At 37.2% G+C, this 27,663-nt stretch overlaps 2 protein-coding genes across 2 annotated transcripts; both read right to left on the bottom strand.

Annotated features, from left to right (window-relative positions):
• Positions 1-7,277: 7,277 nt before the first annotated feature.
• Positions 7,278-19,994, bottom strand: LOC129360666 (atlastin-3-like). Its single transcript, XM_055030996.1, has 14 exons — positions 19,842-19,994; positions 17,257-17,461; positions 15,806-15,940; positions 14,757-14,861; positions 14,631-14,681; positions 13,676-13,732; positions 13,478-13,570; positions 13,264-13,402; positions 12,442-12,569; positions 12,309-12,365; positions 11,245-11,316; positions 10,966-11,157; positions 9,738-9,977; positions 7,278-8,983 (listed from the first exon to the last, which is right to left on the bottom strand). The coding sequence occupies exons 2-14, from the start codon at positions 17,458-17,460 to the stop codon at positions 8,921-8,923; spliced, it is 1,536 nt and encodes a 511-aa protein (XP_054886971.1). The 5' UTR covers position 17,461; positions 19,842-19,994; the 3' UTR covers positions 7,278-8,920.
• Positions 19,995-21,716: 1,722 nt separating this feature from the next.
• LOC129360667 (forkhead box protein N2-like) lies at positions 21,717-27,565 on the bottom strand. Its single transcript, XM_055030998.1, has 5 exons — positions 27,423-27,565; positions 25,201-25,809; positions 23,883-24,004; positions 22,483-22,538; positions 21,717-22,162 (listed from the first exon to the last, which is right to left on the bottom strand). The coding sequence occupies exons 2-5, from the start codon at positions 25,795-25,797 to the stop codon at positions 21,822-21,824; spliced, it is 1,116 nt and encodes a 371-aa protein (XP_054886973.1). The 5' UTR covers positions 25,798-25,809; positions 27,423-27,565; the 3' UTR covers positions 21,717-21,821.
• Between the last annotated feature and the right edge of the window lie 98 nt (positions 27,566-27,663).

Genomic DNA, 27,663 nt, shown 5'->3' with positions numbered 1-27,663 from the left:
ACCTACGTGAAGCTGACACCCCACCTACGTCATAAAATCCAGCAGATAGTCAGATTGGTTAGTGCTCCGTTAGTGCAGGTTTGTGCCGTTAAAATTTTCGTTTGTGCAGCTTTGGTTTCCGAGATATTAAAAATTATTTTTTTAGGTCATCAGAGTTCACCATCCCCCCATATAGCTCCAAAACAAACCAAAGTGGGCTGGTTCGTTGGTGCTCCGTTAGTGCAGGTTTGTGCCGTTAAAATTGTCGTTTGTGCAGCTTTCGTTGTTGAGATATTAAAAGTTATAATTTTGGCCGATTACGTAACCATCCCCCCATATAGCTCCAAAACAAACCAAAGTGGGCTACTTTTTTAGTGCTCGGTTAGTGCAGGTTTGTGCCGTTAAAATTGTCGTTTGTGCAGCTTTCATTGTTGAGATATTAAAAGTTATAATTTTGGCCGATGACGTCACCATCCCCCCATACAGCTCCAAAACAAACCAAAGTGGGCTACTTTTTTAGTGCTCGGTTAGTGCAGGTTTGTGCCGTTAAAATTGTCGTTTGTGCAGCTTTCATTGTTGAGATATTAAAAGTTATTTTTTAGGTCATCAGAGTTCACCATCCCCCCATACAGCTCCAAAACAAACCAAAGTGGGCTACTTTTTTAGTGCTCGGTTAGTGCAGGTTTGTGCCGTAAAAATTTTCGTTTGTGCGGCTTTTATTGTTGAGATATTAAAAGTTATAATTTTGGCCGATTACGTAACCATCCCCCCATTACGCACCAAAACAGACCAAAGTGGGCTGGTTTGTTAGTGCTCGGTTAGTGCAGGTTTGTGCCGTTAAAATTTTTGTTTGTGCAGCTTTCGTTGTTGAGATATTACCAGTTATAATTTTGGCTGATGACGTCACCAGCCCCCCATATTGCTCCAAAACAAAGTGCTAGGTTTTGCCGCTGTCCCTTGTGAGATATTACATAATTTTGTTTTAGACAACTGACTACACCTCAATTGATGACTGTGGCCTTCGCTGGACATAACCACAAAGCAAGCAGTGATAAATTTTGTCATTATGTAAGTTAAGTTCTGCAGATTTTCAACTGTTGTACAATGTACCTTCCTTTGTTTTGAACGTCAATAAAAATTTAGAAAAGAACAAATGTCTCATTTTAAGAAATTTTTTTAGATAGTAATTTTTTTCACCAGTAGCTATAGCTCTCTACACAATAATTGAATCCTGTCAATAGAGGACATGCAGCCATGACCATTATGTAATGTGTATAAGTTGTATGACTGTTCAGCTGTGCTTTGGTTTCAGACGTGATCTGAACAATTATATTGACATTGTTGATGTCTGCTGATTATGCATTTAAAAAAGATTTTTTAAAAATCTATAGCTAACATGCTAGTTGCTTGAGCAAATGAATTTTTATGCCTCGTAAAACTGGAAGTGCATGGCAGCTTCATTGGTTCAACAAAGTTCATCCAAGTAATGTACTTAATATTTAGTAAATATATTTTAAATCCCACAAGTTTCATTTAATACAATTTCTGACATAAAATGTATGCATGGGCAGCCATGCCATAGACAGAGTCTGTTTTTGCAGTTCTCTGCAAGTCAAAAGAGGCTATCCTCAAAAACAGTAATATAGCCACTTCAGCTGCCGCTGTCTGGACAGAGCTAAGTCAGCAGTTGGAAAATAAAATGTCTGCAAAAGGCCTACACACTATTGTAAAAATGAACAGACACAACATCTGGGCAAGATTGGAAATAAATCCTCAAGAAAGTGATACTGAAAGCCCTGTGGACACAGAGTTTGACTGGCACCACTTCTTCTGGACAACTTTCAGATTTAACCCATTTGAAGAATGGGTTAAATTTATACCTGAAACAGTTGAATACAACAAGTTTTCAACATCTGGCAAAAGGAACTACACAATTTTAAAACCTGGCACTTGGACTCATATCAATGATCTGGTGTGGAAAAAATTCAAACACACATGTACTTTTGTATTCCAAAGAGCAAAGTTTATCCAACTGTCACTAATAAGTACATTGATATCAAAGACTTCTGTAAAGAGTGTCAAGGCCATGTTACAATGACATGCGACAGAGAGCCAACAGACAACAGAATGCTCCAGTGTTCCATCGAAGGTGCTGACATCTCCCTGCACACTGGCCAGCCCAAAAGATGCATGTCAGGAACCCTTTGTGCACAAATTTCAAAGGAGTTGTGTGAGGATAGGATGGAGCCAGCTGTATGGAGGTCAGCAAAGGCATCAGAGTTGATGGATTTCCAGACTGACCTACGAGACTGGGTGTCAAACATTTGTGAGGAGAGCAGGACACACTCTGCATCTAATGGGGATAGGGATAACATCAATTTCCTCCCTGAGATTATGCCACACATTATAAGACTTGCAAGTTACTTACCACTGTGAACAGTAATCATGGTTCCCCTCTTCAAAAGTACCTGCCTCACAGCAAGCTCAGCCAATGTTGAAGCATAATTCAAAAATGTAAAACATGGCCTCTTCAAACATGAGAACTTACCCATTCGAGTTGATCACTTCATTTCTCGGCATTTTTCCTTCATCGAAGGAAATATGCGGATTTACTCTGAAAAAGCAAAACAGGAGGAGGGACAAGTTGCATCAGCAGAAGTTACAGAAGCTAGCCCTGCATTCATAATTACCCGCAATGCTGAAGGTAGCAGAAACATGGATTCTAGTGATGTAATGGAATCGGAAGCCACCAGAAACCTTTCCACCGCAGATGAAAATGCGGTTGAAAACTGGAGAGGACAACTTCTTCCACCCAAAAAGAGGAATAGGACTTCATACCCGAGTTCCTGCACTGAATGGTTCCATGCAGATTCATCATCTGGGGCCAAAAGAGTGAAAATAGGACTATTGAAAAATGGAAACATGCATCAGCCTGTTAAAGTTGGGATATTGTCACTCTCTGTGTTAAACACCTGCTCCTTTGATGCCTTTTGTAAGTGCTTATGCTGTACTTTCTGTGACAGCTCTGCATTTCAAAATGTTGTCATGAATGACAGTGACAACCCACTGTTGCAGCTGGTGAAATCCATAGCTATAGATGGTGTGACCCCGAAGAAATACTTGCATAGGGTAGATCTACTTAGTTCAATGTTTACAAAAACACAGTTGAGGTCTGGCGCCCACCAAATCGATGCACAGTGCAATAGTTCACTGTCAAAACACTGCTCTTCACAATACTGCCACCTAAACAAAGGAATGAACAGGGAAGTACCATTTGTTTTACCAGACATTTCTGTTCCGAAGATTTCTGGCATGGGTTACACAGCAAATTTGTGAGAGAAAAATTTTGGGGAGAAAGTTTGAAGACTAGGCTAAAGGAAAATAGTGTCATGCTACATGGACTCCACTCCGGGTCGCTCCTGGAACATCCTGTCATTCTGATCAGTTTTTTTTTTTTTGCAAGTTTTCTATTCAAGACAGGATAAATTAATTTCCAATTGTCAATACACTGTTTGTTGTTGTTTCAATTGTTAAAGTTCATTGTTCAAATCAACACAGTTTCTTATTTGACTGTCAACTTATATTGCATTTTAAAACCAGCCACTTCCATGGTTCACTACTTCTCAATTGCCTCACAATGCAGATATTTGGGTGGGTAAAAAGCAAACCATAACACACATGTATGCAAGTTCATGCATAACAAAAATATAATAAATTACCAGAGATATTTTTCTTCTGCAACTGTATTGATTATGCCATGATTTCTTGCAAACAGTACCTTTTCTATAATAATTAATAACCTCAATTGCATAAAAACGACACCGAAAACAAAACTTACCCACAGACAGGAATTTGCTGGAAGACAACTGGCGAGGAAATGAAACAGGGAGTACAGCATGCAGCAGGTGAAATTAATTGTCCCCTAATTAGGTGAATGTACTCAGTGAATATTACACTCTGAAACCACCAAATAAAGTAAAATAAGATTTCGTTGGTTTATTTAGAAAAAGTAAGAATAACAATAATAGTGTCATCTCAAATTCTCATTTGCATAATATAATCTTTGGGTGACATTGTGGTCCACACAACATTCCAGTTACAAACCTGTACAAACGGAGCACTAAGGAAGTAGCCCACTTTGGTAGGTTTTTGTACCGGAGCTATATGGGGGGATGGTTACGTAATCGGCCAAAATTATAACTTTTAATATCTCAACAATGAAAGCTGCACAAACGAAAATTTTAACAGCACAAACCTGCACTAACCGAGCACTAACGAAGTAGCGCACTTTGGTTTGTTTTGGTGCGTAATGGGGGGATGGTTACGTAATCGGCCAAAATTATAACTTTTAATATCTCAACAATAAAAGCCGCACAAACGAAAATTTTTACGGCACAAACCTGCACTAACCGAGCACTAAAAAAGTAGCCCACTTTGGTTTGTTTTGGAGCTATATGGGGGGATGGTGAACTCTGATGACCTAAAAAATAACTTTTAATATCTCAACAATGAAAGCTGCACAAACGACAATTTTAACGGCACAAACCTGCACTAACCGAGCACTAAAAAAGTAGCCCACTTTGGTTTGTTTTGGAGCTGTATGGGGGGATGGTGACGTAATCGGCCAAAATTATAACTTTTAATATCTCAACAACGAAAGCTGCACAAACGACAATTTTAACGGCACAAACCTGCACTAACGAAGCACTAACGAACCAGCCCACTTTGGTTTGTTTTGGAGCTATATGGGGGGATGGTGAACTCTGATGACCTAAAAAAATAATTTTTAATATCTCGGAAACCAAAGCTGCACAAACGAAAATTTTAACGGCACAAACCTGCACTAACGGAGCACTAACCAATCAGACTATCTGCTGGATTTTATGACGTAGGTGGGGTGTCAGCTTCACGTAGGTGGAGTGAGCGCATGTACCGTGGTGGCTCGTTTATTGCAGCTTTTTTGTATATTCCTGTAATATCTTTATTTGTGCATCTGTCTTGCCAACAAATTACTTCCTACTAAAATTAAACTACTTTGAATACTTAATTTAGCTTACTGTACTGTTTAAGTATGAATCAAAATGTATGTATGGTACGATTTAATTTGTATAATTATATTTATATAAAGTGCCTCGAAATGACATTTGCTGTGAATTGGCGCTATATAAATAAACTGAATTGAAATGAATTAAATTCAATACATTTCAATAATAACACTCGATAAAATATAATGATTGTTCTGGTTTCTCAGTTGGTGGCTGCATGTTTTTATATATTCTTTTTTTCTTCACTTTTTGTGTTCTTATGATGTAAATACTTTGAACTGTCTTGTTGCTAAAATGCGCTCTACAGCTAAACTTAATTGATTGATCAATTGATGATTTCCCCGGGCTTTGTGATAAAGCAAATATAACCCATACTGCTTAGACAGGTAAGTAGTAAATTATTTTAGTAAATGTAAAAATGTCAATTTATGTATTCTCATTATTATGATTGGTGGTAGTAGTGAGCATGTACTCCCCATTTTTTCATTTATTTATTTGCTTTACTCGCTATAAATTATGTGAGTAACTGTTGGTTTAATCAGCATTATAACTGCTCTTGTAAATGAATACGCGCAGTTAATTATCTCATTAATGGCGAGATAATGAGCCTGTCATTGTACCCAGTCGAGGCTAGAAAGCGGATAGCATGTTAGCAGTGGGAGGAAATTCTCCGCCGCCATTCGTTCCTCCTCCCCTTTGCGCGGTTTTCGTTTAACTCACTTCCAAATATGGAAATCGAACGAGGAGCGGCGGTCGGGTGCACGCGCCTCTCTCTCGGCGCGGAGGGGGAGGGCCGAGCAACGGCGCCTAACACCATATAAGGAAACAAGGGACACGAAATTTGCCGCACGAGATTTTTGTGGAGCATCGAATGGCGGAGGGAGGGAGAGGCAGAGTGGATACCGAGCAGGAGGAGGAGGAGGAAGCCGGGAGAAACATGGATGACTCACGAAATTCAGATATTTGTAGAGCGGATACAAACACCTGAACGTCCAGGGGACCTGAGCAGAATACATTGTCTGCGTGGAAACGTATAAAAACACGATAGAATCCCTTTAGCCAACTAAGCTTGAAAATAGTAAAATCGGTGGGCCAAGAGAACATCTGGTAACAAAATAGTCGACTGAAGCCAACACAAGGTTAAGTCATATAAATCAGGGGTGTGCAAAAGACGGCCCGGGGGCCTTTGGTGGTCCGCAGACTGATTTTCTGCGGCCCCTAACTGACAGTTGGTTACTTTTTATTTATGCCAACAAATTCAAATATTTCAACAGAAAATGTCAGGGACAACACAAAAGTATTTGTCCATTAATAACAATGTGTATTTTTTTTTTGTTTGTTTAATTTAAATAGCATCTATCAAATGAGTTTCTCAAAAGCAAATTTTGATGAATTAAAACTTGGGAAAGAATAGCAGGTGTTTCAGGAGAAAGAGTTGCCAAAAGAATGGACTATTTTTTCCAGAATAAATTACCAACTGAATGCCTTTGTCTTAGGCAAACAAAACAATGTTTAAGTTTTACACATCACTTTCCCTCAAAAATGACTGCTTTATTTGTCAAATTAAAATTGGCTTGCACTTAAAGAAATCCAAATTTTTTGTGATTTTAGTTTTGAAAACTCTTTTTATGACGTACGAGTACTTTTACGTTTTGGGTGTCCAATAACTAACAACTCCATTTTACACAAAAAAATTGACAGCTTTTATCATTGAAATAAAAATCTTATTTTATTGTTAAGTAGGTAAAAAAATTTATTTTTCATTTTTTGTCTTTTTGATCTGTGAATCATTTTGGCTTCTTGATTTTGGTGCACATAATAAAAGGTTTATTAGACCTATCCTATCATTTTAGCTTTTTATTTTCATTTTAAAGTTAGTGTAAGAAAACCCCTGAAATTGAAGGGAATAGTGAAATTCTCTCACTCATATTTGAATTTAGCAAACAATTATATTTTGTAATTCCAACATTAAAAAGAAAGCATGAAAGTCAGAAAGAGAAAAAAAAAAGAAATTCTCTATGGGTTTATTAGAAGACTTCTGACTTGTTGCCACAATAAATTCTAATTAATTATGTTTAAAATCCCCCAAAGATGTCAATTTTACTATTTTCTCCACTGTTTGTTCAGTGAGAGTATCAGTACATGTAAATAAATCTCAAAATATGATTAAATTATGTTACTCACACTTTTGTATTTGACTTCTGTCCAAACGAAGCATAAATAAAGTCAGATATAACCTAACAAAACAGCAGGAACTGTGTGAATCTCTGTTTATTCTTTATAAAACAGCATTATGTCAAAGTCATGGTCATCAGATCAATGCAGGAGATTGTTACATTTGCCGTTACTACAATATTGCATGCATTTGTTTCCCACATTTGGAATGTGCTGTGTGCAACAAGCACCAAAGAGGAGGCAAAGTGCAAAAATAACTGCTTGTAAGGCGTCCACAAGCTCCCTCTAGTGGACAAAAACAAAAAAAGAAACACAAAGAACCACACAAGGGTGAAAAATCGTCTCAATAGTCACTTTTGGCCCTGAACACTTCAGACTTGCATATATAATTTCATGCATTTACTAAGAATAAAGCCTTAGTTTCAATCTTTGTGTACAAGGAATATGTTCAGGTGTTAAAGTGCACATTATGGCCCCCATTACACTGAATATTTTTAAAATACCTAATGCTTTCCATTTCACTTCTCTAATCACATCATACTTAAAAAAAAGACTTAATCTATTCAGGAATGGAGAACATTGTTGCAAATAATAGCAGCCCTTTAATCCGCCACCAAATTCCTTGATTTACTGCAAAAAACAACCAAGTAAATCCAGTCGTGAGAACTGAAAGTCAAAACTGATCAGTCAAACAGCAGATGCAGTTTCATTCTTCTGCTCCACATGTAGAACATTTCACACAGACAGTTGAGCTGTAAATACATCGGTTTTTATGAGTGAGAAACCTTCAGGAAAAAGCTTAAATACCATCACAGAGACATGCTAGTGCCGTTTCTCAGTATTCCTTGAAAACTCAGATTACATTGTGTGAATATAAATATTACTGACGACATTTGATGCAAAGATGATAACATTTGCAACAATCAGAATTTTTATTTTGTGTTTTTGTATTTAAAGACAGTGGTTGCTTTCTGTTCAGGTAATTAATTATACCAACAAGTAGAAGAGAAAAAAGTATACTTCATTATATTAGGACGTTTAAAGCTAACTCTTTGGCTGACTGATCGTTGGCTTTCGCATGCTGGTGATTTGACCTCATTATTCCAGAACTGTCTTTCTTTTTCAGCTTGTACTGAAAAAGCTGCGTCTGGTTTACTCTGTAGTGTCCAGCATGTTTCCATCAGGGTATAACAGACAAAAGAATAAATAAAAATAAAACTTAGTGTCAGTGACACGAAGCTCCCAAGAAAGGGTGTTTTCTGCTAGTTTATCTTTCCAAGGAATGCTAGCTTGTAACATCTATAAGGCAGATCTACAAGGAGAACTGAATATTTTTGAGGCTATGAGGAATGGAAGAAAATAAAAAAGAAGCTACAGAAGCAGGCGTTTATGTAAAAGCTTTAAAGCTGCATTTTGAAGTATCTTTAAGACGGACTACAAAGTGGACCCACGTCTCAGCTCAGTAAGGCTTAAAAAACTGCATGTTTCCATGAGGTGAGAAGGTAAACATTGACCTTTACGTTAAGACAAACTGTAAACTTGTAGAGAGGGTTTTGTTTTGGGATGTTCCTGGACTTTAACAGGCTGTGTCTGATGCTGGTGAGTCAGGATGGGGCAGTCGTCACCCAGGGCCAGTGAGGATGATGATGATGATAAGGCTTTAGTGCTAGAAGTGTGCTTGGGTTTGTGTGCCGTCTGTCTGGATTAGAGACCCTGGGACTCTAGCTGGATTTCTTCTTGACGCTCACTGGTGCGCCTCTCGATTTGTTCAATATCTCCGTAGCCTTAAAAAAATTACACAAAGAAGATCATTTATTGGATTTGATGAAATGTTACCTTCTATCTATTTATCTATAAAGACACAGTGAAACAAAGATGGAGATTAGGGCTCCAACTAACAATTCTATCAATTATTCTGATGAAAGCCTGGCACATTCTGCAGATTTTTTATTTAAATACTTAAACTTATTTTATACAATAATAGAAATATATAAAAAACTAGAAATAAACAGAAAGAAATCACATTATTGATTCCTTAAGTTAACAACACACCATTATTTTAGTGTGTGTGCTTGATCATAGGATGCATTTGCAGCTAAAATACTTCCAACATCAATTTGACTTCATCAATAATCAGTTTATTCACTCGATTTAACAAATTTTGTCATTAATGTACAAACATTCTCTTATAACACTGACTCTACATGAGTTAAAAGAGAGCAGGAAAAGAAGAACAATCTGCCTCTTTCTCGATAATTGCAAAATAAATTTGTCATACATTAAATAATCTCATTATTAACTCAAGTGTATGAAACTTAATCATTTTTTTTATTTTGAATTGGTTTAATGTTGAGCGTTTTTCCAAGTCATCATAAATAAATAATAAATTTGTCATGTCTGTAATATCAACTTTTTTCTTTTTGTTTTGATACCAACCTACCCCCACACTTATATGTCACATCATGTTCCTTTGTCTTTTATTTGTAAATAAATATGTTTTCTAAATAAAAATCAATCAAAAAATAATAAAATAAAAACCTGTTCTAGGACGACGCCGGCAGCCTGGTCGATGGCTCCGCCCACAGGCCGGTACTGGCCGGAGTAGCGTATGAAGGCCCAAACCAACATGGCGACCATCAGCAGCCCCAGGCCGCAGTCGCACACCAAGGCGAAGGTCGTCAGGCCGACGAAGAGCAACACGCCCGACACGATGTAGAGGAGGCACATCAGCACGAAGAGAACCGCCGGAGTCCGGAAGGCGCTGAAGAGGTTCTTAGCCTTTTTAACAAAGAAAATATGGAATCATCACATTGTGAAACAAAACCAAATCAAAATCAAAATTATTCATGGATTCTAGAGATATTTTGACTTTGGCAGCTTTTTCATTCCAGTTTTTGTTTTCTGCGTTTTTTATTACTGAAGTTAAGGGGATGCTTCTCTACTAATTACATCTAATGAGTATAAATGAGATTGAAAATTGTCTTTAAAGTTTTCTGTCATTTTGAGGGATAGTTTCTGTTTCCAGCTGTTTCTGCCTCTGTTGTTGGATTCAGTCCAATTTAATCAAACTCCAGTTTGTTTGAGTAGAAACAAACTGGTTCGTTTGCAGAGATCTGAAAGTAATCAAACAGTAATGTGGACCAAAAGAGTGAACTCTGGTGTGGTTTGAATTCATAACTTTCAAAAATATAGTTCACTTTCAAAACCAGAAAGTGAACTATGGCGCAGGGCATTCTGGGTAAATATGACAAAACAAACGCACGTCAAGCGCTGGCAGGAAAAATGGCTCATGGTTTCTTTTTTTACCAAAGACAGAAACGAAATCCAACAGAGGGTAAAATCTGACGGTACTCCACTTTGTTTACATTTTGTAAAGAAGAAAGTTGTGCTCAGTGTCTTCTGACGTTTTTGAGTTGTTTCCTTCAGTGGTTCTTGGTGCAGCACCCCTACAGGCGAGGAGGGGAACAAGTTGTTTGGATAGTTTGACACAGTACAGTGTGAAAGCGAACCGCAGCAGCTGAAAATGCAACAAATGCTGCAATTTTGATCCCAAATCAAACTAAATCAGGTGTGAAAACACCCTTAGATAAAGTAAAATTCAAAAAAATGTTTAGGTTGAAAACAGGGAAAGTCCAAAATAAAAACATTAAAAGTCAATTTCACTCTGTAAAAGTCACTTTGGAAACAAAATATAAAACTAGATAAGTACTTCAAAAATAAAACTTTCCATTTAGTGGTTTCAGATTCATGCAGAATAAAGTCTCACCTCGTTCTGCTTGCTAAGCGACTGCCACATCTCGTCCAGCTCCTTATGCAGCTGAGCCTGGTAGCGATTGCAAAACTCCTGTCCCCCCATCTTCTTTGTGTTTGCAAACATGTGGATGGCTTCTCCGTGGAAGAAGTTATGCTTCTCCTCCAGCGTCTCCGGAGACACATACGGCAGATCTCCTCCACAGATCTGAGGCGGGATAAAAACACAAACACATGCTAAATAACCGGAACCGTAGAGATGCATGATGTGGTTCATGCATGGCAGAAAACTCACCCTCTCCATGTTCTTCTGGTATTGATCTTTAGCTGCTGCTACGGCTGCCAGGTTGTTGGCTTCTGCTGTGGCCTGGTAAAATCATAAACATATGTGTTGCTCATAGTGAAGAAAATAACAAAATACTTCAAACTGAGAGGCCTGTTCTGCTCCATAACATTGTACACTTTTCCAACAGCAAAATTCAAGCATTTTAAGGTAAGAAATCAAACTTTTTTGCACCAAACTTTGAAGATAAAAACAATATAAGTTAAGTAAGAAAGATAGTTTTCTACATTCCTACAGCAGGGACACAGAAAACTGAAACAGTAATTAAATTTTATGTGTTGAAATGTTTTTCTTACACACATCCTGAACTTCTGACAGGTTTGAGAAAGTTATAAAAAATGTTTATAAGGTGTTTGAAAATGTCTGATTTCAATAAATAACATTTTTCAAATTTTGGTTTTTAATCAAACATTATATTTATTACCAAACTGTATAGTTGGTTTCAACTAATGTTTAGCAAAATTAGACTTTTAATCAAATATTAAAAATTTGTTTCCAGATGTTGCCGTTGAATTCAAAACGCAGCTGCAGGCTCTGATTCCCAAACTGCTGCATCCAGACAATCAAATATCAGATTGAGCAGATCCACTAGGAATAATAAATGTTACATAAATTGAAACAATCTAACCAAATCTTGAGCTTTTAAATGATTTTTAAACACTAAAACATAATAAAAGTCACAAAAAAAACAATCTATAAAAAATATTCTCGAAAGGTTTCCTGGCATTTAGCAAGTAGAAATATTTTTTGTAATTCTAACAAAAATAAGAAAAGTTTAGTTTGATTTAACTTCAGACAGTGAGAACAAGTATTAGGTGTATGAAAATATCTGGTTTCAAGTGTAAACATTTTGCAAATTTAGGTTTTTAATCAAACATTAGATTTATTGCCAAACTGTGCAGTTTGACTTCAAAGGACTCGCCAGAGAAATCAAGAACTTGAAAACCTAATTGAAATTCAGACATTTTCAAGGATTTCCAGCAGAAAACCAACCCTGCCAACATGTCGACACGTACCATGAGCATCGTCTTTGGCTGAGGCAAATCTTCTCCTTGGTAGATTTTAATGTAAGCCTGGAAAGCAAAGCAGGTCGGAGTAAGAAAAACACAGCGGGCTTCAGCAGAACTGCAGAGAACCGGGGGATTTCACCTTGAAGAACTCCAGCAGGCCTCTGCAGGTCACTTTGTTTCCGTTTATTTCCTTCTCAGCCAGGTTGTCTGGATGCAGCAGTTTGGGAATCAGAGCCTGCAGCTGCGTTTTGAATTCAACGGCAACATCTGGAAACAAATTAAATGTTTTGTTATTTGGTTATTGTGTGCAAAAAATACTTACAACATGAAAGATAATGCAAAAACTCATTATCCACCCAAGTAATCATACATTTATTACATGTATAATGCATATTTAAAACAACTAATCGATATAGTATATATTCAGTTTTTATTACAGCGGATGAAGAATTATTAACACTAGAACTGGAAAACATTTTAGACATTTTAAGCATCCAAAATAAACAAAACAATATTTAAAAAAATAATTAGAAAGTCTCTGTAACCAAAATTGCATTTAAAAAAATACTAATAATCATTCAGTTAAGATGCGAAAACAGAAAAAATGGGCAGGTAGTGCAAACTAACTACTTCCTACTGGGTGTTAAATGTTTGCAGAATTTCTCAAAATGGCGGCTTTTCAACAATATTAAAAGTTAGTATCTATTTAACAAATGGAAATTACTACACTCATGTTATTTTATTTTGCTATTAATTGATTTGCATAATAGTTAATGTCTGTAGTGTAGATTTCCTCACAAAAACTTAAATAGATACGATTCGTAAACATTACAGCCGACTCATCTTTGTTTAGTAAGGCAACAGTTTTAGAGACTTTACTTCCAGTTTTTATCAAAACTCATCAGCACAATCAGCAAAGTTTGGATTTTTTCTATTAAAGTCAAAGCTAAACCAGTCTCACCGCTCAGTTGCCCTCGGAAAGCTGGGTGGGTGGCAACTTTGAGGCCGGGGTGGGGCAACAAGAAGCAGGAGATCTTGGTGAAACATGAGTGAATGTGTTCCCTCACAGTCTGCAGCTCCTCATGTTGAGCCTCCTTAACCTGAACATATAAACATGGCATTCTAGAAATGTTGCAGCACTTTTAAAATCATTTTAAAAACTTTTAAACTGGTACCTGCAGCCGTTTTTCCAGAAACTCGTTGCCACCTTTGAAGCCGTACTTGTATTCGTAGGGGAAACTCCAGTCTCTGACCAGAAACATCAACGACTGCGGGATGAAAAGAACAGTGTTGCAATAAAAAACATGTCTATATTTAACAACAATAACCACACTAGCATTAGTTCGTATGTTGGATAATGTGATTCATGTCACCTGAAACGGCTTCTGGAAGATTTCATCCATGGCCAGACGGCCATATTCTGTGAACAGCTGAGAGGAGAAAACACCAAAATTACACAAAATGTCACAATTAGCTTCGGTAATGTGCTCCGATACGGCCAATAAATAGCACTCCAATATAAAAATCTGTTTGTAAGCTATAAGAAAACCCAAAAACGGTATTATGTGAAAATTCTGGGGTTTCTTTAGCTAAAAGCCACAATCTTCAGAAACACTGACATGGATCAATGTTTACTGTTTATAATGGGCTTCATTTTTTAAATTGAATCATTGAAATAAATTAACTCTATTGACGATATTCTAAATTACTGGCGAGAAAAGCTGACTGAACTTTGGTTCCAGCAGCTGAAACCAAACTGAACTCTCTGGTTTTTGGAGCCTCTGTCACTTTAAGTCCAAATAAGCTGCTGCTGGCCACGCCCCCCAACTCAACGCTTAAACTCACATGTGAAAGTGGCAGCAAACAGTAGCGCAATTATTCAACTACACGTCTTTGAAAGGCAGAAGTGGCACCTCCTGCGCAGTGGCACCTCCTGCGCAACAAAAATGCACCAACTGGTTTATGGATGGTAAGTCAACAACAAAGCTCTTGACTTTTCCAGCAGCCATTGTACAGTGCAGACAGAGGTAAAATCAGCAGACAAAATATGCTGGAACTTTGTTTGGGTTGCAAGGTAACGGGCTGAGCTCGGCTGGAGTTGCCAGGTAACGGTGCAGTCCCCATGGATTGTGACTTAATCAGGAAAATCATCACACTGCTATTATTTTATTACAGCAGTCCTACAACAATAAGATCCAGGTGGGAATAAACACCTGGAAAAATAGTAAAATTAGGTTGGGACTGTAAGACAAGCTGTTCTTTCTGAAAAGCTTTTATGAAACTGACTCATCTCTTAAGTTAAGAAAAATAACACAAACCCAGACTGACCTGTAGCTGCTGCAGGTCGTCCTCCTGGATGTTCTGTGAGAGATTGTAGATCTACCAAACCAAAATTCATGTCAGAAAACTCAACAGTGACAAACTAATCAGTAATGATCAGAGTCAGATGTTTACCTGGACTGAGCTGGTCATGGTGCTGAGAGCAAAGATGGTGGCACAGTCCTTCACTGTGGACTGGTCATCAAACGCTCCCTGAGTGTCCATCAACACCACGGCCACCTACAGGAGAGAGACGGAACAGCAGCAGGCGTTATTTTCTGTAATAACTGACTTTTTGTTGATGTTTTATTTACTTTTAGAGTTAAGAAATAAACTTTACTTATTTAATAATATTTATTTACTGTGAAAAAGTGGAGACAAGAAGCCATGCGCTGTTGTTTTGAGGCTGCTGATTGGATTGCTCTTTGCCAGCCACATGGAGAATGACATCATGACTGAGTGTGTGACCAACTATAAAAACGTCTGCGTGGACAACACTTGCCTCATTTGAAGAACGTTGAATTAATATGCGTCACAGCAACACTTAGTTTCCCTTTGAAAAGTATTTTTGAATTGAATTCAAATTTAATGTCAATTTAGATTAATATAATTTAGTTTGTTTACTGCAAAAAATAAACACAAAGATGTAAAAAGCAAACAAAATACAGCCTGCAGAAACCAGATAAAGGCACACAGATGTACAGACTCATCCAGGAATGACCTGGTTTCTCTACTTTTCTGCTACTAAAAGGAAATATTTTCCTCAGCATGTTTCCAACAGAACATGTGTTCATTTCTAATTAAGTGGATTTGAAATCTGTAAATAATTAATACAAGTTAATAATTAACTGGATGAAATATATAAAAGAAGCACAAACTTTAGAAACATTCCTGTAAAGTTGCTATATAAACTTTCCTTACTTGTTACTGAAATAAATTCACTTTCATAGATATTCTTATTTAATAAAATGTACCTGTACTAAAGTACAACAGAGAACAATCCTGAGATAAAGTTTCTATCCATTTTAACTATTATTTTTTCTAAAAAGAAAAATGTTGCAATGTTGTTTTTTTTAATTCTCTCTATTTGCTCATTTTAATGTGTGCTATAATCTAAAAATCTAACTTTAAGTGACTGTTACAGAGATGAGAAATGCATTGATATCTCTAGATGACTTCAGTACCTCCGTCCCGTCGCTCTTCTGAACTGTAAAAACTTTGCTCCACAGCTGGATGCCTGTCGTCTCTGGTTCCGACCCGCCTCTCCAAGAAAACCCAGTCAGCTCCTCGTCGTCCCGACCCAGCCAGTTATCGTCACTCTGCAGACAGACAAGTTAAACCGTAAATACCAAACATACAACAGACCTTCAGATAAAACTTTAGAGCAGAAACAGCTTCCCTCAGGGTTTGTATTTTGGGTTTTTTTCCTACCATTTGCCAGCAGCTCCCACTATCAATACAGCCTGCGCTATAAATAGACATCTCCAGTGTTTTATAACAAACAAAGTGGAGAGCAGAGCTCTCAGGTTCTGATTAGCTCCGCACTTAACAGCTTGTTTTACTGTCCACTTGAAGCTACAGTTTAAAATTTAAAATGGTGCAACAGGAAACATTTTAATGGAAGAGAGAAAAAAAAGTTAAAAAAATCAATAGCACTTATCAATCGCAATCTCAAAGAGTTATGCTTATTGGATGCATATGAACAAACGGGAACTAATACATGCTGATTACACTTCCTGTGAAACTTTGCAACAAAAATCTAAATTATTATTCATCAGCAAACAGGTTTGGTCACAAACTGGGCGTTTCACATAACATACATGTTTTCATGCGGCGCTAACGCAGATTCTGGAGAAACCAGTCGGAGACAAAACTGAAAAGTTTTGTCATTCATGGCCTGACCTGTCACATTAAACTGTCCCGGAAGTCATCATGAAAAATAGCAAAATTATTGTTTTAGGTCAATTTTCAGGTAATATAATGGTGACGTAGTAATAATGGAAGTCAAACTTTAATTTTTGACAAGCACTTTATTCTGGAAGTGGAAGACATTTTAAATATCGAAAATAAACAAAACAACCGAAACAACTAATGAAATGAAGAGAGGTCAGTGATGTGGACGTAAAGTTTTATCACAATGTATAGAACGATATAAGAATTATTTTTTACTTTTTTAGGTAACTGTGTGGCAGCGGCCGTGTCACAGCTATTACAGCCCCACAAAAACAAATTCTGCTCTTGAAAAACGTTCCCACTTACTTCTTTAGGAGAGCAGTCAAATAAAGGAGTGCTTCATCAGATATTGAGATTTATTTATATTTACTGAAACACTCATTGAATGAACAGTGCAGAAAATAGTAAAACTAACAGTTTTTTAAAACCCTAACTAAAATTTATTGTGACAATAAGTCATAATTCCTATGATAATTTAATTTAAAAAAACGATACATTAAATGTCTGTAAACTAAATTGTCCTTAAAAAAAAACAGGCAAGTTCAGAGCAAAGCACCAGATTCAAGACTTTTGCCATCCGGTTGCCAACCAATTATAAAAAATGGATATTATCGAGTTTGTTTTAATTTATTATGAGATTAACTGATTTACTGCGACAGGAGTCGTCATGGAACAGGCTCACCTTTCTGTGCATGTAGCGAAGCATGAAGTCCAGTAAGAAGCTTTTCCCCTTCCTGAAGGCGCCGGCCACCGACAGAACCACCACATGTTTGTCTCGGACCTCTGGATCCAGCAGAACCTGAGCTAATGCCTCGGTGTTCAACGTGAAGGAGTGATCGTCCTTATTTACGTCCACAATCTGAATCGGTCGCCCATCACTCCCCATTCTGCAAACAAACAAACACAACAACATTATCGTCAAATTAAAGCTTTACGAAGCTCTACATGCAAACATTAAATAAGCTTAAAATTTTACTCACATTTGGCATCAACTTCCTTTAAATATTTTCCTAATATTTAAGGTTTCATTTAATAAAATTCTTGCCAATAAACATTAGGGCTGGCTGACTTATTGATTAATAAAGTTATTGAAGACGTAATGTTTTTGAAAATCTGCATTTTTCTTTTCCGATGCACTCCTTGGGTTTTCATTGTTCAGACTGGGGCTGCAGCAAACAATTATTTTAGTTGATTGCAATTATTGATTAGTCTATTGATTATTTGACAACGGGTTAGAAAATGGGCACATTGTACAGATTTTTTTTTATTATTATATAATAAAAGATTCATTTTACAGCCCAACATGCAGCACCACAGCATTCTCTTAGTAAATATGTGCCAGATGAAGCTAAAATTATGCAACTTGTTGAGTTTTAGGTAAAAACATATTTACAGACAAAAGTGTTTTCATCTTAAATGCAAACTTATATATTGTTGTACAGTTTTTATGCAATTACTGTTCTGAATGTGATCTGTTTGTTTCACCACTTTAGTCAACAATTAATGGATTACTAAATTAATCGATGGTTATTTCAATTAATCAATTAATCAATTAATTGTGATTAATCCGATTAATCTTTTCAGCCCTAATTTAAAGTGATCTGAGCATGCTCAGCGCCGCCATCTTGTTTGACAAGTGTATTTAAAATAAATATTTACTCTTTGAATGCTGGTCAACACTATTACCCAATTTAAAGGACAAAATTTACCTTTTTAAATGAGAATAAAGTCAGAATATTTCAAGAATACAAGCATACAGTTTAATATTGCCAGAAAAAAATTGCAATATTAGGAGAGTGAAGTAGTAATTTTATGGTAACTTCTGCACACACGCAAAAAAATTATCAGTAGCAGGACTTTGAAATGATTGAGCAAATGACTGAATCTATTTTAAAGAAAAAAACTACACAGATCCTGATAACTCTATACAAGCTTTTCATATCATTAAAACTTTTTTTTCTTGTAATTTTTTGCATTTATATTCTGCTAAACCTCAACTATCCTCTCATAGCTGAATAATTACAAAGGAAATTTGCAGCCAGGCCTTAATACACAATCATAAAACTCACAGAAGATCTGACAAAAGCCACTTTTTAAAATATGTTTTGTCATTTGTAATTTCTTTTTCAGAAAGACAACAACTTGATAATTGAACAAAATAAAAGTGATGTATGTATATAAAACTGGTCCCAAAAAGCACCAGAATACTGTACAAAAAATGTACATAATTTATTTCTGCCTCATTTTCTTGGCTTTCATAGTTTTTTTTACAAACTTCCTGGAATTTTCATTAGATCTCTTTGTGAGAAAATGTTCAGTATGGATGTAATTGTAATGCTTTTAACAAGCAGGTTACATGGTTATAACATTATCCTCCATGGTGCATCAAATCATATGTTTTTTTATTAAAATTTGGTGAATCAGTGAAAAATTGATCTAAATTTGATGTCTGGATAAATAATCTGCAATCCCTCATATCATTTTTAATTGTAAGCATTTATTTCAGAAATAAACTTTGATGATAGTTGATTTTGAATCAAACTGAATCATTTCCAGTCAGCACATCTGGCAGATGAGATAATTTATTGCAAATGAAACCCAACAAAGCGCATTTTTCTGTCCAGATCGAAACATGTTTCAACATTTTCTGCTCAGAGCTCTCCTCCAATCACCCTGCGTGCATTAAAATACTATTCATGCAAGTCAACCAATACAAAGTTTATCTCTGTGTGGATGTGGCTGCAGGCTGTTCATATTGGTGTCATGCTGTTCTGCCTGCAGCTTATGGATTTAGCATGCCCTCCAATAATCTTGTCATGTTTCTTCCTGCATCAAAGGAGCGCTTTGTTATGAGACTTCATGTGAAAACAGTCTCCATGGCGTCCATTAAGGCAAGAAGGTGAGACGATGTGTCATCTACATGAGGAGCTCACTCCCTACTTTTAAGCACCTTGAGGGTGTGGCGTTGATGAGCAGCCTGCCAGCCATTTCCTTGCAGTGAACGTCCAGAACAGACTGGATGCAAGAAATTTCCACAATCAGAAATTATTACCGCGTTTGCGCAACATCAACAGCTAGCAGAGAGAGTTTGGCGCAGTAAAGTGGAGCTGAAATCCACTTTTAACGCGAACATCTTCGAGTTCGCGAAGCTAACACAGCGAGAGTTCAGCCAAAAACAAAGAACGAGCTGTTAAATGAGCGCAGAGTTAGAAAAAAATCCACGAACAATGTTGTGTTCAAAGGAACATAAGTGAAAAAGTAACCTACGTGTTTGTTTTAGCTGAAGTTTCACGGTGTCGTGTTGTCTATGGATTCTTCCAGAAGCGTCTCCAGACACTCAGGAGAGACGAGAAACGAACAACTTTTCACACTGACACGAAAACAGTCATGAGAACTTTTTTCCACAACTAGTCTGCCCACTTCCGGCTTCAGTCCGCGAAACGTCACATGGGAAATGTAGTTTTTTGAATGACCTCCTTTCCCCGTTCGAGTTCTGGTGAAAACTACAAGCCCCTTCTAGTGAAACTCACCGACAGGAAATGGGAAATGTAGTTTTTATTCAGTGAGGGCGATGTTTACGCAACCTTCGTGCAGGTAATGTAAAGTAGGAGCGGATATTTTGCGTTTATCCAAATCACATCCCGAAAGGTTTCCACAACGGTGACAGACCCGGTATCCTAGCAACCGGAATTCGGCTGAAGAGAAAACAGTCACGCAGTTGTGACGTAGCTGCAGCGTCCCTGCTGTTCATTTAACCAAGGTAGGAGTGACGTCATTCACCACAACACATCATAAATCTTCATTTTTTCCTCGCTTGTTTTAACTAATCCAAAAAATATTTTTCTTCTAAATATATATTAAATTATGAATAAAATCTCTTTGTTCATTGTTTAACAAAACGCAAAAGCTAAAATTTTCCATTAGAGAACATATAACTTAAAACAGAAATAAAAAATTAAAACTTAAGTGAATTAAAATAGTTTGAATAGATGCCAAATTGAATAGAAAATAAAGAGAATATTTGAAATGGAATACAACTAAAATGTTGATTGCCTTTATTTTTACTAAAATACTTTCAGGAATAGTTTTTGAAAAAGGTACAGTACTTTTAAAACAGAGAGTTGTAGAAGGTGAAATCACACATGAATTCAACTCTTTTTTTTATTTTGTCAATTTGGTGGTTTTGTACAAGCTAATTAAGCTGTAATTAATTTCTAGGAAAATATTGAAATTATAAAAAAAGAGAAGACAAAAATATTATCTTGACCAAACAAAATTAAGATTTTATTTCACAGAACAGAAAATGAGAAACACTGAATTTACAAACAAAAATTTTTTCTAGGCCAACTTATTATTTTTAAACTAAATGGCAGTAGTTGTATTAACTTACAAAGAAACTATTGCTATTTTAAGACAGTTTAGCTTAAAAGTCTTAAAATTATTAAGAAGAAAGGAAGTCTGGGATTTAAAAACATACATGACATCAAAAACATTAAACTATCTCAAACAAACAGGATCAGATAAAGAAAAAGAGATTATTTGTATAAATATTACTACCAACTTTACTGTTATTCCTCTAATGCTTCTCCATACTTCCTCGGTACATTTATGATTAATAAGTACATAATAAATTAAATATACCTTATTGCCAAAATACTTTTAGAAACCTTTTTTCAGAAAAAGGAACAGAAAACTATAAATTTATTACAACTGTGTATTAAAAAATTACATTTTTCAACTAAGTGTTCGAGTCTTGATGTGGTTTTATTTGTTAAATGTCATGGTTGACTATAAGAAACTTTAACCAAGACGTAATAGTAACAATACATCGTCTTGGTTTGGAAGCGCTCTTTCCACCCCTGAGGTTGATGAGCTCGAAATAGGGGCGCACCAAAGAACTAGATTTCTTTCATTTCGCCCAATACTTGCTACCAACAATATTCAGACAAACAAAACTTGGTATGAGCAGGACAGCCTTTTTAAACATCGTGATCGGCAAGAAAAATGCAATCGGTGCACCCCTAGTTCGAACTGTTAGAAACATTACAGCAAACACTGTAAAACTGAACTTTTAACACTTGTAGTTTTAAAAATATTAGTTCTGATCTGTTTCTATCAAGTTGGGCGTCCAAAGTGCCTGAATACAGGAGGATTTTTACTTTATTCCTTTCCATTTTAATATCTCATAATATAATAAAGTCTAAGGGGAAACACGTGTTAATGACTGAAACATCTGGGTTAATCGAGCTAATATACGCCACCTGCCAGGTCCAACAGGGACCCGGCTGCTTCCTGGGCCTCCACATCCAGCTGCAGGATCTCCACAGTCTCCAGGTCCAGTTCAGACTCGCTGGGCAGCACCAGGTACTGGCACTGGTCGGACTCGTAGTAATGCAGCTCGATGTAGCCGCTGTCGGCCAGCGGGTCCTTTTCGGTGTCTTCGCTGACTTCATGTGGCTGGTATACGTGCGGCTCCATGGTGACCAGCTCCTCGTGATCCGGGGTCAAAGGGCACGGGAGGTCTTCGGAGAAAGGCGTGTGCATTTGGGGAGAGGAACTCGAAAGGAGCAGGGCCTGAGAAAGAGAGTCTGCGGGAGGTGAAGAAGAACATAAGAGATTAATCACTAAAAGCGTAACAACAATAATCTATTTAAGAGTCAGGATGTTTAACAAAGCAGTAATTAAACACTTAAAGCAAATTTAGGCGTAAAACAAAGCGGCCTAATGACGAAGCCCGTTGCTAAGGCGAAGAAAGGCGGTTGTCACAGAGACAGAAAACAAACACGGGAACAATGGCGCCCGCTGGACAAAAATGTCACAGAAAGCTGCTTCTTCCCTGACGGAAAGGCACACAAACGGGTCGGTCCGTGTCTTTTCTTAGAAACGTGACGCTGGTGTCGGTACCGACCTGAGATCTCCACCGTGTCGCACACAGCAGGCACCTCGTAGCTGGTTCCATCTAACCTGCAAACGAAGACAAAAAACTGTGAAAACAGACAGCTGGTTGGAGTGAAATTACTCAGAAAGTCCTCAGATTGTACCTGGAGGGAGTCATGATAGGGAACCAAACAGCTCATGTTTCTAAAAATACTTTTGAAAACTTGTTCAACAATTATTGAACAAGTTAATGTTTTCCACTGATAAAAATCTGACAAGTTTACCACTTTACTCTGAAACCACTACATAAAATAGAGTAACAAACTGCCCTCTTGTGGTTTTCTTTGTTGTTACTCTTCTTATCACCTGAAATCTGATGGACTCAGACAATAAACCTTCAGACACGTAAAGCTACAAAGTCGGTCTTCTGTCACCTGAAGCATATTTCCAGGATCAAAGAATTACTGACCAAACAAGACCAAGAGCAACTCATGCATGTATTTCTTTTTATTCAAATTCAAAAATAATTAAATGATCCCAAAGGAAAATAAAATGTTGTGACTCCAAATTAATTCAGATTATTCAGAGTTATTGTCGATAGTGATGGCTGTTGGCAGGGAAAACCTCCTGTAGCAGTCTGTATTACATCCAATTTGAAGAAACTTCTGACTGAAGTTAGACTGAGAGTCCCTTTCTGAGGTTAAACAAATTAGAAGAATAATATAATGTAGTAATATAATGAATAAATAATCATTCGACATTTACAGTAGGGCTGCAACTAACAATTATTTTAGTAATCAATTTTTCTCTCAATTCTTCTGACGATTAATCAGATAAAAACTTTGGCGCAGTCTGCACATTTTTAATTTAGCCACTAAAATATTTTTATACAATGTTCGAAATACATTAATAAATGCAAATAAACTAATAATTCCTTAAATATTATTGTCTAAAATGTAATAACAGCATTACTGTTGATCATTTGTAATTTATTGTTTGGATGCATTTGCAGCTAAAGAAATTCTCCTAACATCCGTAGGTGAAAAGTTCAGTCCGTTCTGCTTGTCTTAACGTCACTGCAGTTTAAGAATAATCTGTCATTTTTTTTATTTGGTTAAACGGTTAATAATTGGAAAGAAAAGGTCCTTCATATTATGAGATATTTTTTAGTTTTACAGAATTTGAACGAGCTGAACATTCTGGATAGAACATATTTACAAAGTTTTTTTTCATATTAAATGCAAAATTTACATATATATATATTTCTAATCAGTTGTTCTTTCAGCAAATCACCTCTCTTTTGAGCCTTTGTACTCCAGTCAATGATCAATAAGATGAAATTAGTTGATTATTTCAGTAATAGATTTATCATTAATCTGATAAATCTAAATTGTTTCAGCCCTAAATTACTCATGTTTTGATTGAACTCACAGTGTCGGCTTGTTGATCAGACAGCTGCTGGTGCCGTGATAGCTGTGGGTCTTCCTCAGACCCTCCAGCAGCGCCGGCCGATACTCTGGACACACACACCACAGCGACCCCTTTCCCACCGACTGCAGCAAAACACACACATAGACTTTCATTACATATTTTGCTGGATGATACATTTTTCCAGTGATTATTGCGATAAACAATAATATTGATGGTTTGAGACTATTTTCAAGTATTACTTATGGCTGGGCAATATGGCAGAAAAACACATGACAAAACCGTGTCACATCAGTCGGTATTGATAACTGTTAACTGTTAGTTATTGATTAGTTTTTTATTTCAAATATCTGAAATACATATGACCTTTCCTGTTTACCCCCAGTTTTCACTTCACGTCATTGTTTATTTATTTTTAAGCAGTTATGAGCCACAATGGCAGAACCTGGAACTGCTGCTGCGCAAGTTACTGGTTGTTGCTAGGTAACCAAAGAGCGAGTGAGTTGCTAGGTAACCAAAGAGCGAGTGATTTAGTTGATTCCGCCAACCTTACTTAGCTAGATGTTGGAGGTTGAGCAGCTAAAGCCTTTCCTCTGTCTGCATCCCCCAGAATGCTGTGCGGTTCAGTGAATGTGTTGAATACTGGATATTCTATCAGGTGTAACTATTGATATTGATCATATGTCTATCCCGTGTTTTATGGCATAAAAATGTTGTTACCCTCTCAAAAAGCAATAAACTTTAATTTAGTAGAGAACACTAAACACTGGAACTGGAGGATATTTAAAATGAAAAGAGTCAGAAAATACAACTGAAACTATAAATACAATGATTATGATGTCTCTGTAAACTAAATTGCTCTTAGGCATGTCACGATAACACATTTTGCTGGATGGTAAATTGTCCGATGAAATCCGATAATATTGTTGTCTTGAGACCATTTTAAAGTAACAAATGATTATTACATAATAATGCAAGTTCAATCTCTCAAAGATCAATAAGCTTTAATTTCAATGAAAATGTTAACATTGGAACTGGAAGACATTTTAAATATTCCAAATAAGCAAACAAAACAACAAATAAAATTAATCATGTAGTCTCTGTACAAACTTTTCCTTCATAAAAATGGTCTAGTTGAGACAAATCCATCAGACTGAAGACTTTTGTCATACAGTTTTTAGTAGAAAGAGAGAAAGACTAATTAAAATAGTTTCATACTTCATTGATTTACAGCTTTTTGCAACAGGCTTACTTTTATATAATATAAATTTTTGGATTCAGTCAAATAATTTTAGCTGACTTGTGAAAATTGTGCACGCACCTGGCTCTTGTCCCTCTGAATGCGACGGAAGCTCTTGCTCAGCGACAGGTTGTGTCTCACCGAATTCCTCCAGCCGCCGCTGGCCGTCCTGTAGTACGGAAAGTTGCTCACGATCCACCCGTAGATTTCCTTCACCGGGAGCCTCTTCTGAGGAGAATCTTCTATCGCCATGAAGATGAGACTGCTGAAGGAGTACGGTGGCTTGGAGGAGGCCGCCGCAGGAGGAGAAAGCTGCCCGGGCTGTCGCTGAGGTAATGGGGTCACTTTGGTCAGAGGCTGCAGAGGCAGCAGGTCGCCCCTCTGGTGCAGCCAGCTCAGACAGGTCAGGTCATCCTGGTCGGACGTGTCCCCCTGTCCCAGGTCGTGTCCTTCGAGGCATTGAGAGGCGATAAGGTCTGAAACAGGAGAGGACGAACGAACGGACTCTGCTGCAGACGGAGACAGAGAGGTGGGGGAGGGAGGGAACGAGACGGGTGACAGAGGGAGAGACGGGGGTGAGGAGGTCAAGGTCAGAGAGCCTCCGAGAGCAGCGGGAGACGAAGAGAAAGGTGGCAGCGTGTGAGAGCCATTCTTCATTTCTGTCAGATCCAGACTCATTCAGCTGCTTTGCTGCAAAAGACAGAAATTCAGAAATACTTTACTGATCCAACATGTTGCTGAAGCTAGTTTTAATTCAAAATTATTACAAATAAATGTTGGAGATGGTGATGGTAATGGGCAGGAAAGATCTCCTGAGCAGTCTGTATTGCAGCAAATTTGAAGAAGCCTCTGACTAAAGATGCTCTGTTTTTCTAAAGCAATATCATAAAATTACTCTTTTACCATATTTGGCTTAAGCAAATATGGTAAAAGAAAAATCAACTAACAATGGAATAGAAGTGAAAAGAAAAGCCATTTATTAATCCCACTGTGCAGAAATTCACTTGTTACTGCAGCAAAGTAACAAAATATTGCCCATTAAAACATATAAAAACAATATAAACAACTGTGTACTACTAAAATAAAATTAAATAGAAACGTGAAAATATGGGAGATTTATAAATACAGAATATGTTTTTTGTATGTTCATTGTGCAGCTTTACCAAGCTCTCCTGCAGTAAACAGCATGTGATTTATTTTAAAAGTCCCAAACGCTGTAAGTCTTATGTACAAAAGAAATTAGATTTATGTGTCGACTTCTATGTTTTTATTAAACTGTATTACATCTATAAATAGAGCAGTGGTGACCCAAAGGGGGGGAATGGGGTGCCATAGTGCCCTCTTAAAAATGCTGAGAATCATCTTCATGTCATAGAAATGAATAAAGAGTCATTTTCTTCAATGAAGAACTAAATGTAAAAACAATACATAAATATAATTTTTTTTGCTGTGTTTCCCTAATTTTATTACTGGCCTGAAACAGTAAAAACAACAAACAATACCAAATAATAAAAAAACCTCTGTGTATTTTATTAGAATTGTATATGATGAACGCAAAACATGACTGTGAGATTCATTTAATTTTACAAAAAAATGTTGAAAAGTGTGTTGTGTGTGTTTGTTTTTAGCTCCCTCTCTGACATCTGTAATTGATGACTTAGCGGAAACCATATGCAGTTTTCCAAGGGATTTGTAAGATGTGCCAGAGCATATTTCACCTTTTTCACTGTGAAACATGGTAGTGGCAGCATCATGCTTTGACGATGCATTTGTTCTGAAAACACAAGTAGGCTGGTCAGGTCATTTTCTATTATCTAGGTGTGTAAAGCATGGGGGTTTTTAGATTTCTAATTGTAAAATGTATTAAATATATACTTATGCAGTACTTTGTGTTATTTAGCACCTGAAATCCTCAGTAGTTTACATCTTTAAGAATCTGATCCCAGGTTAGATCAGTAACATGATGGCCAGCCGTTCCCCTCTGATGAGCATCATTTCTTTGTCCAAAGTCCAGACTCGCGTTCCCATCATCTTAAACCTTGAGCTTTAAAGATGATGCGAAAATAAACTCATGTCCTTCAGCTTCACCAGGACCATCATAAGCTGCATTTATGACGCTCTAAAACTTTGTATGAAGCCACATGGCTCTATTGTGGTGCAGGAGGCAAATGGCGGAACAATATAAAGTTTCATTTAGCTATACAAGAAAGAAAGCCGCCTTTCTCCTCACAGGTAACCCCCTACCCCCTGTCGGCGCTTTTCGCTCGTTAAAAACCCAAAAAATTATATTTTTTTTAACTCACCAGATACCAACAAAGATCAGTCAACCGGAGCTCGACTCTCATCCGAAGTCCAGCAGGGTTCGGGAGGGATATTTAGGGCGAAACCCGGACGGGTCAAAACGTGAAGAGTCGCAGCCGGACACCTCTTCCTCCTGCCCTGTTGATATCTGCCGTCACCCTGGAAACCGCAGAGGACGCGCTGCGTGCTGCGCGCTCCCGTGCGCAGCCCCGAGAATTATCACGCTGCTGCAGCCGCAGTTAT

The sequence above is a fragment of the Poeciliopsis prolifica genome, unplaced genomic scaffold, assembly GCF_027474105.1.
Source record: "Poeciliopsis prolifica strain line A6 unplaced genomic scaffold, Auburn_PproV2 SCAFFOLD006, whole genome shotgun sequence".
NCBI classification, from domain to species: Eukaryota; Metazoa; Chordata; class Actinopteri; order Cyprinodontiformes; family Poeciliidae; genus Poeciliopsis; species Poeciliopsis prolifica.
This window is presented reverse-complemented; position numbering and strand designations above follow the sequence as displayed.

Bases quoted from the DNA above. Each gene is read 5' to 3' on its own strand.
- LOC129360666 (XM_055030996.1), bottom strand. From the start codon at position 17,460: ATGGGGAGTGATGGGCGACCGATTCAGATTGTGGACGTAAATAAGGAC. The intron at 14,862-15,805 runs GTACTGAAGTCA...TCTCTCCTGTAG, and splicing joins AGAAGAGCGACGGGACGGAG to GTGGCCGTGGTGTTGATGGA. The intron at 13,403-13,477 runs GTACCAGTTTAA...TTATATGTTCAG, and splicing joins TTCTGGAAAAACGGCTGCAG to GTTAAGGAGGCTCAACATGA.
- LOC129360667 (XM_055030998.1), bottom strand. From the start codon at position 25,797: ATGAGTCTGGATCTGACAGAAATGAAGAATGGCTCTCACACGCTGCCA. The intron at 22,539-23,882 runs GTGAGTTCAATC...CTTCGTTTGCAG, and splicing joins CTGATCAACAAGCCGACACT to GTTAGATGGAACCAGCTACG. The intron at 22,163-22,482 runs GTCGGTACCGAC...CACCTCCCGCAG, and splicing joins CGACACGGTGGAGATCTCAG to ACTCTCTTTCTCAGGCCCTG.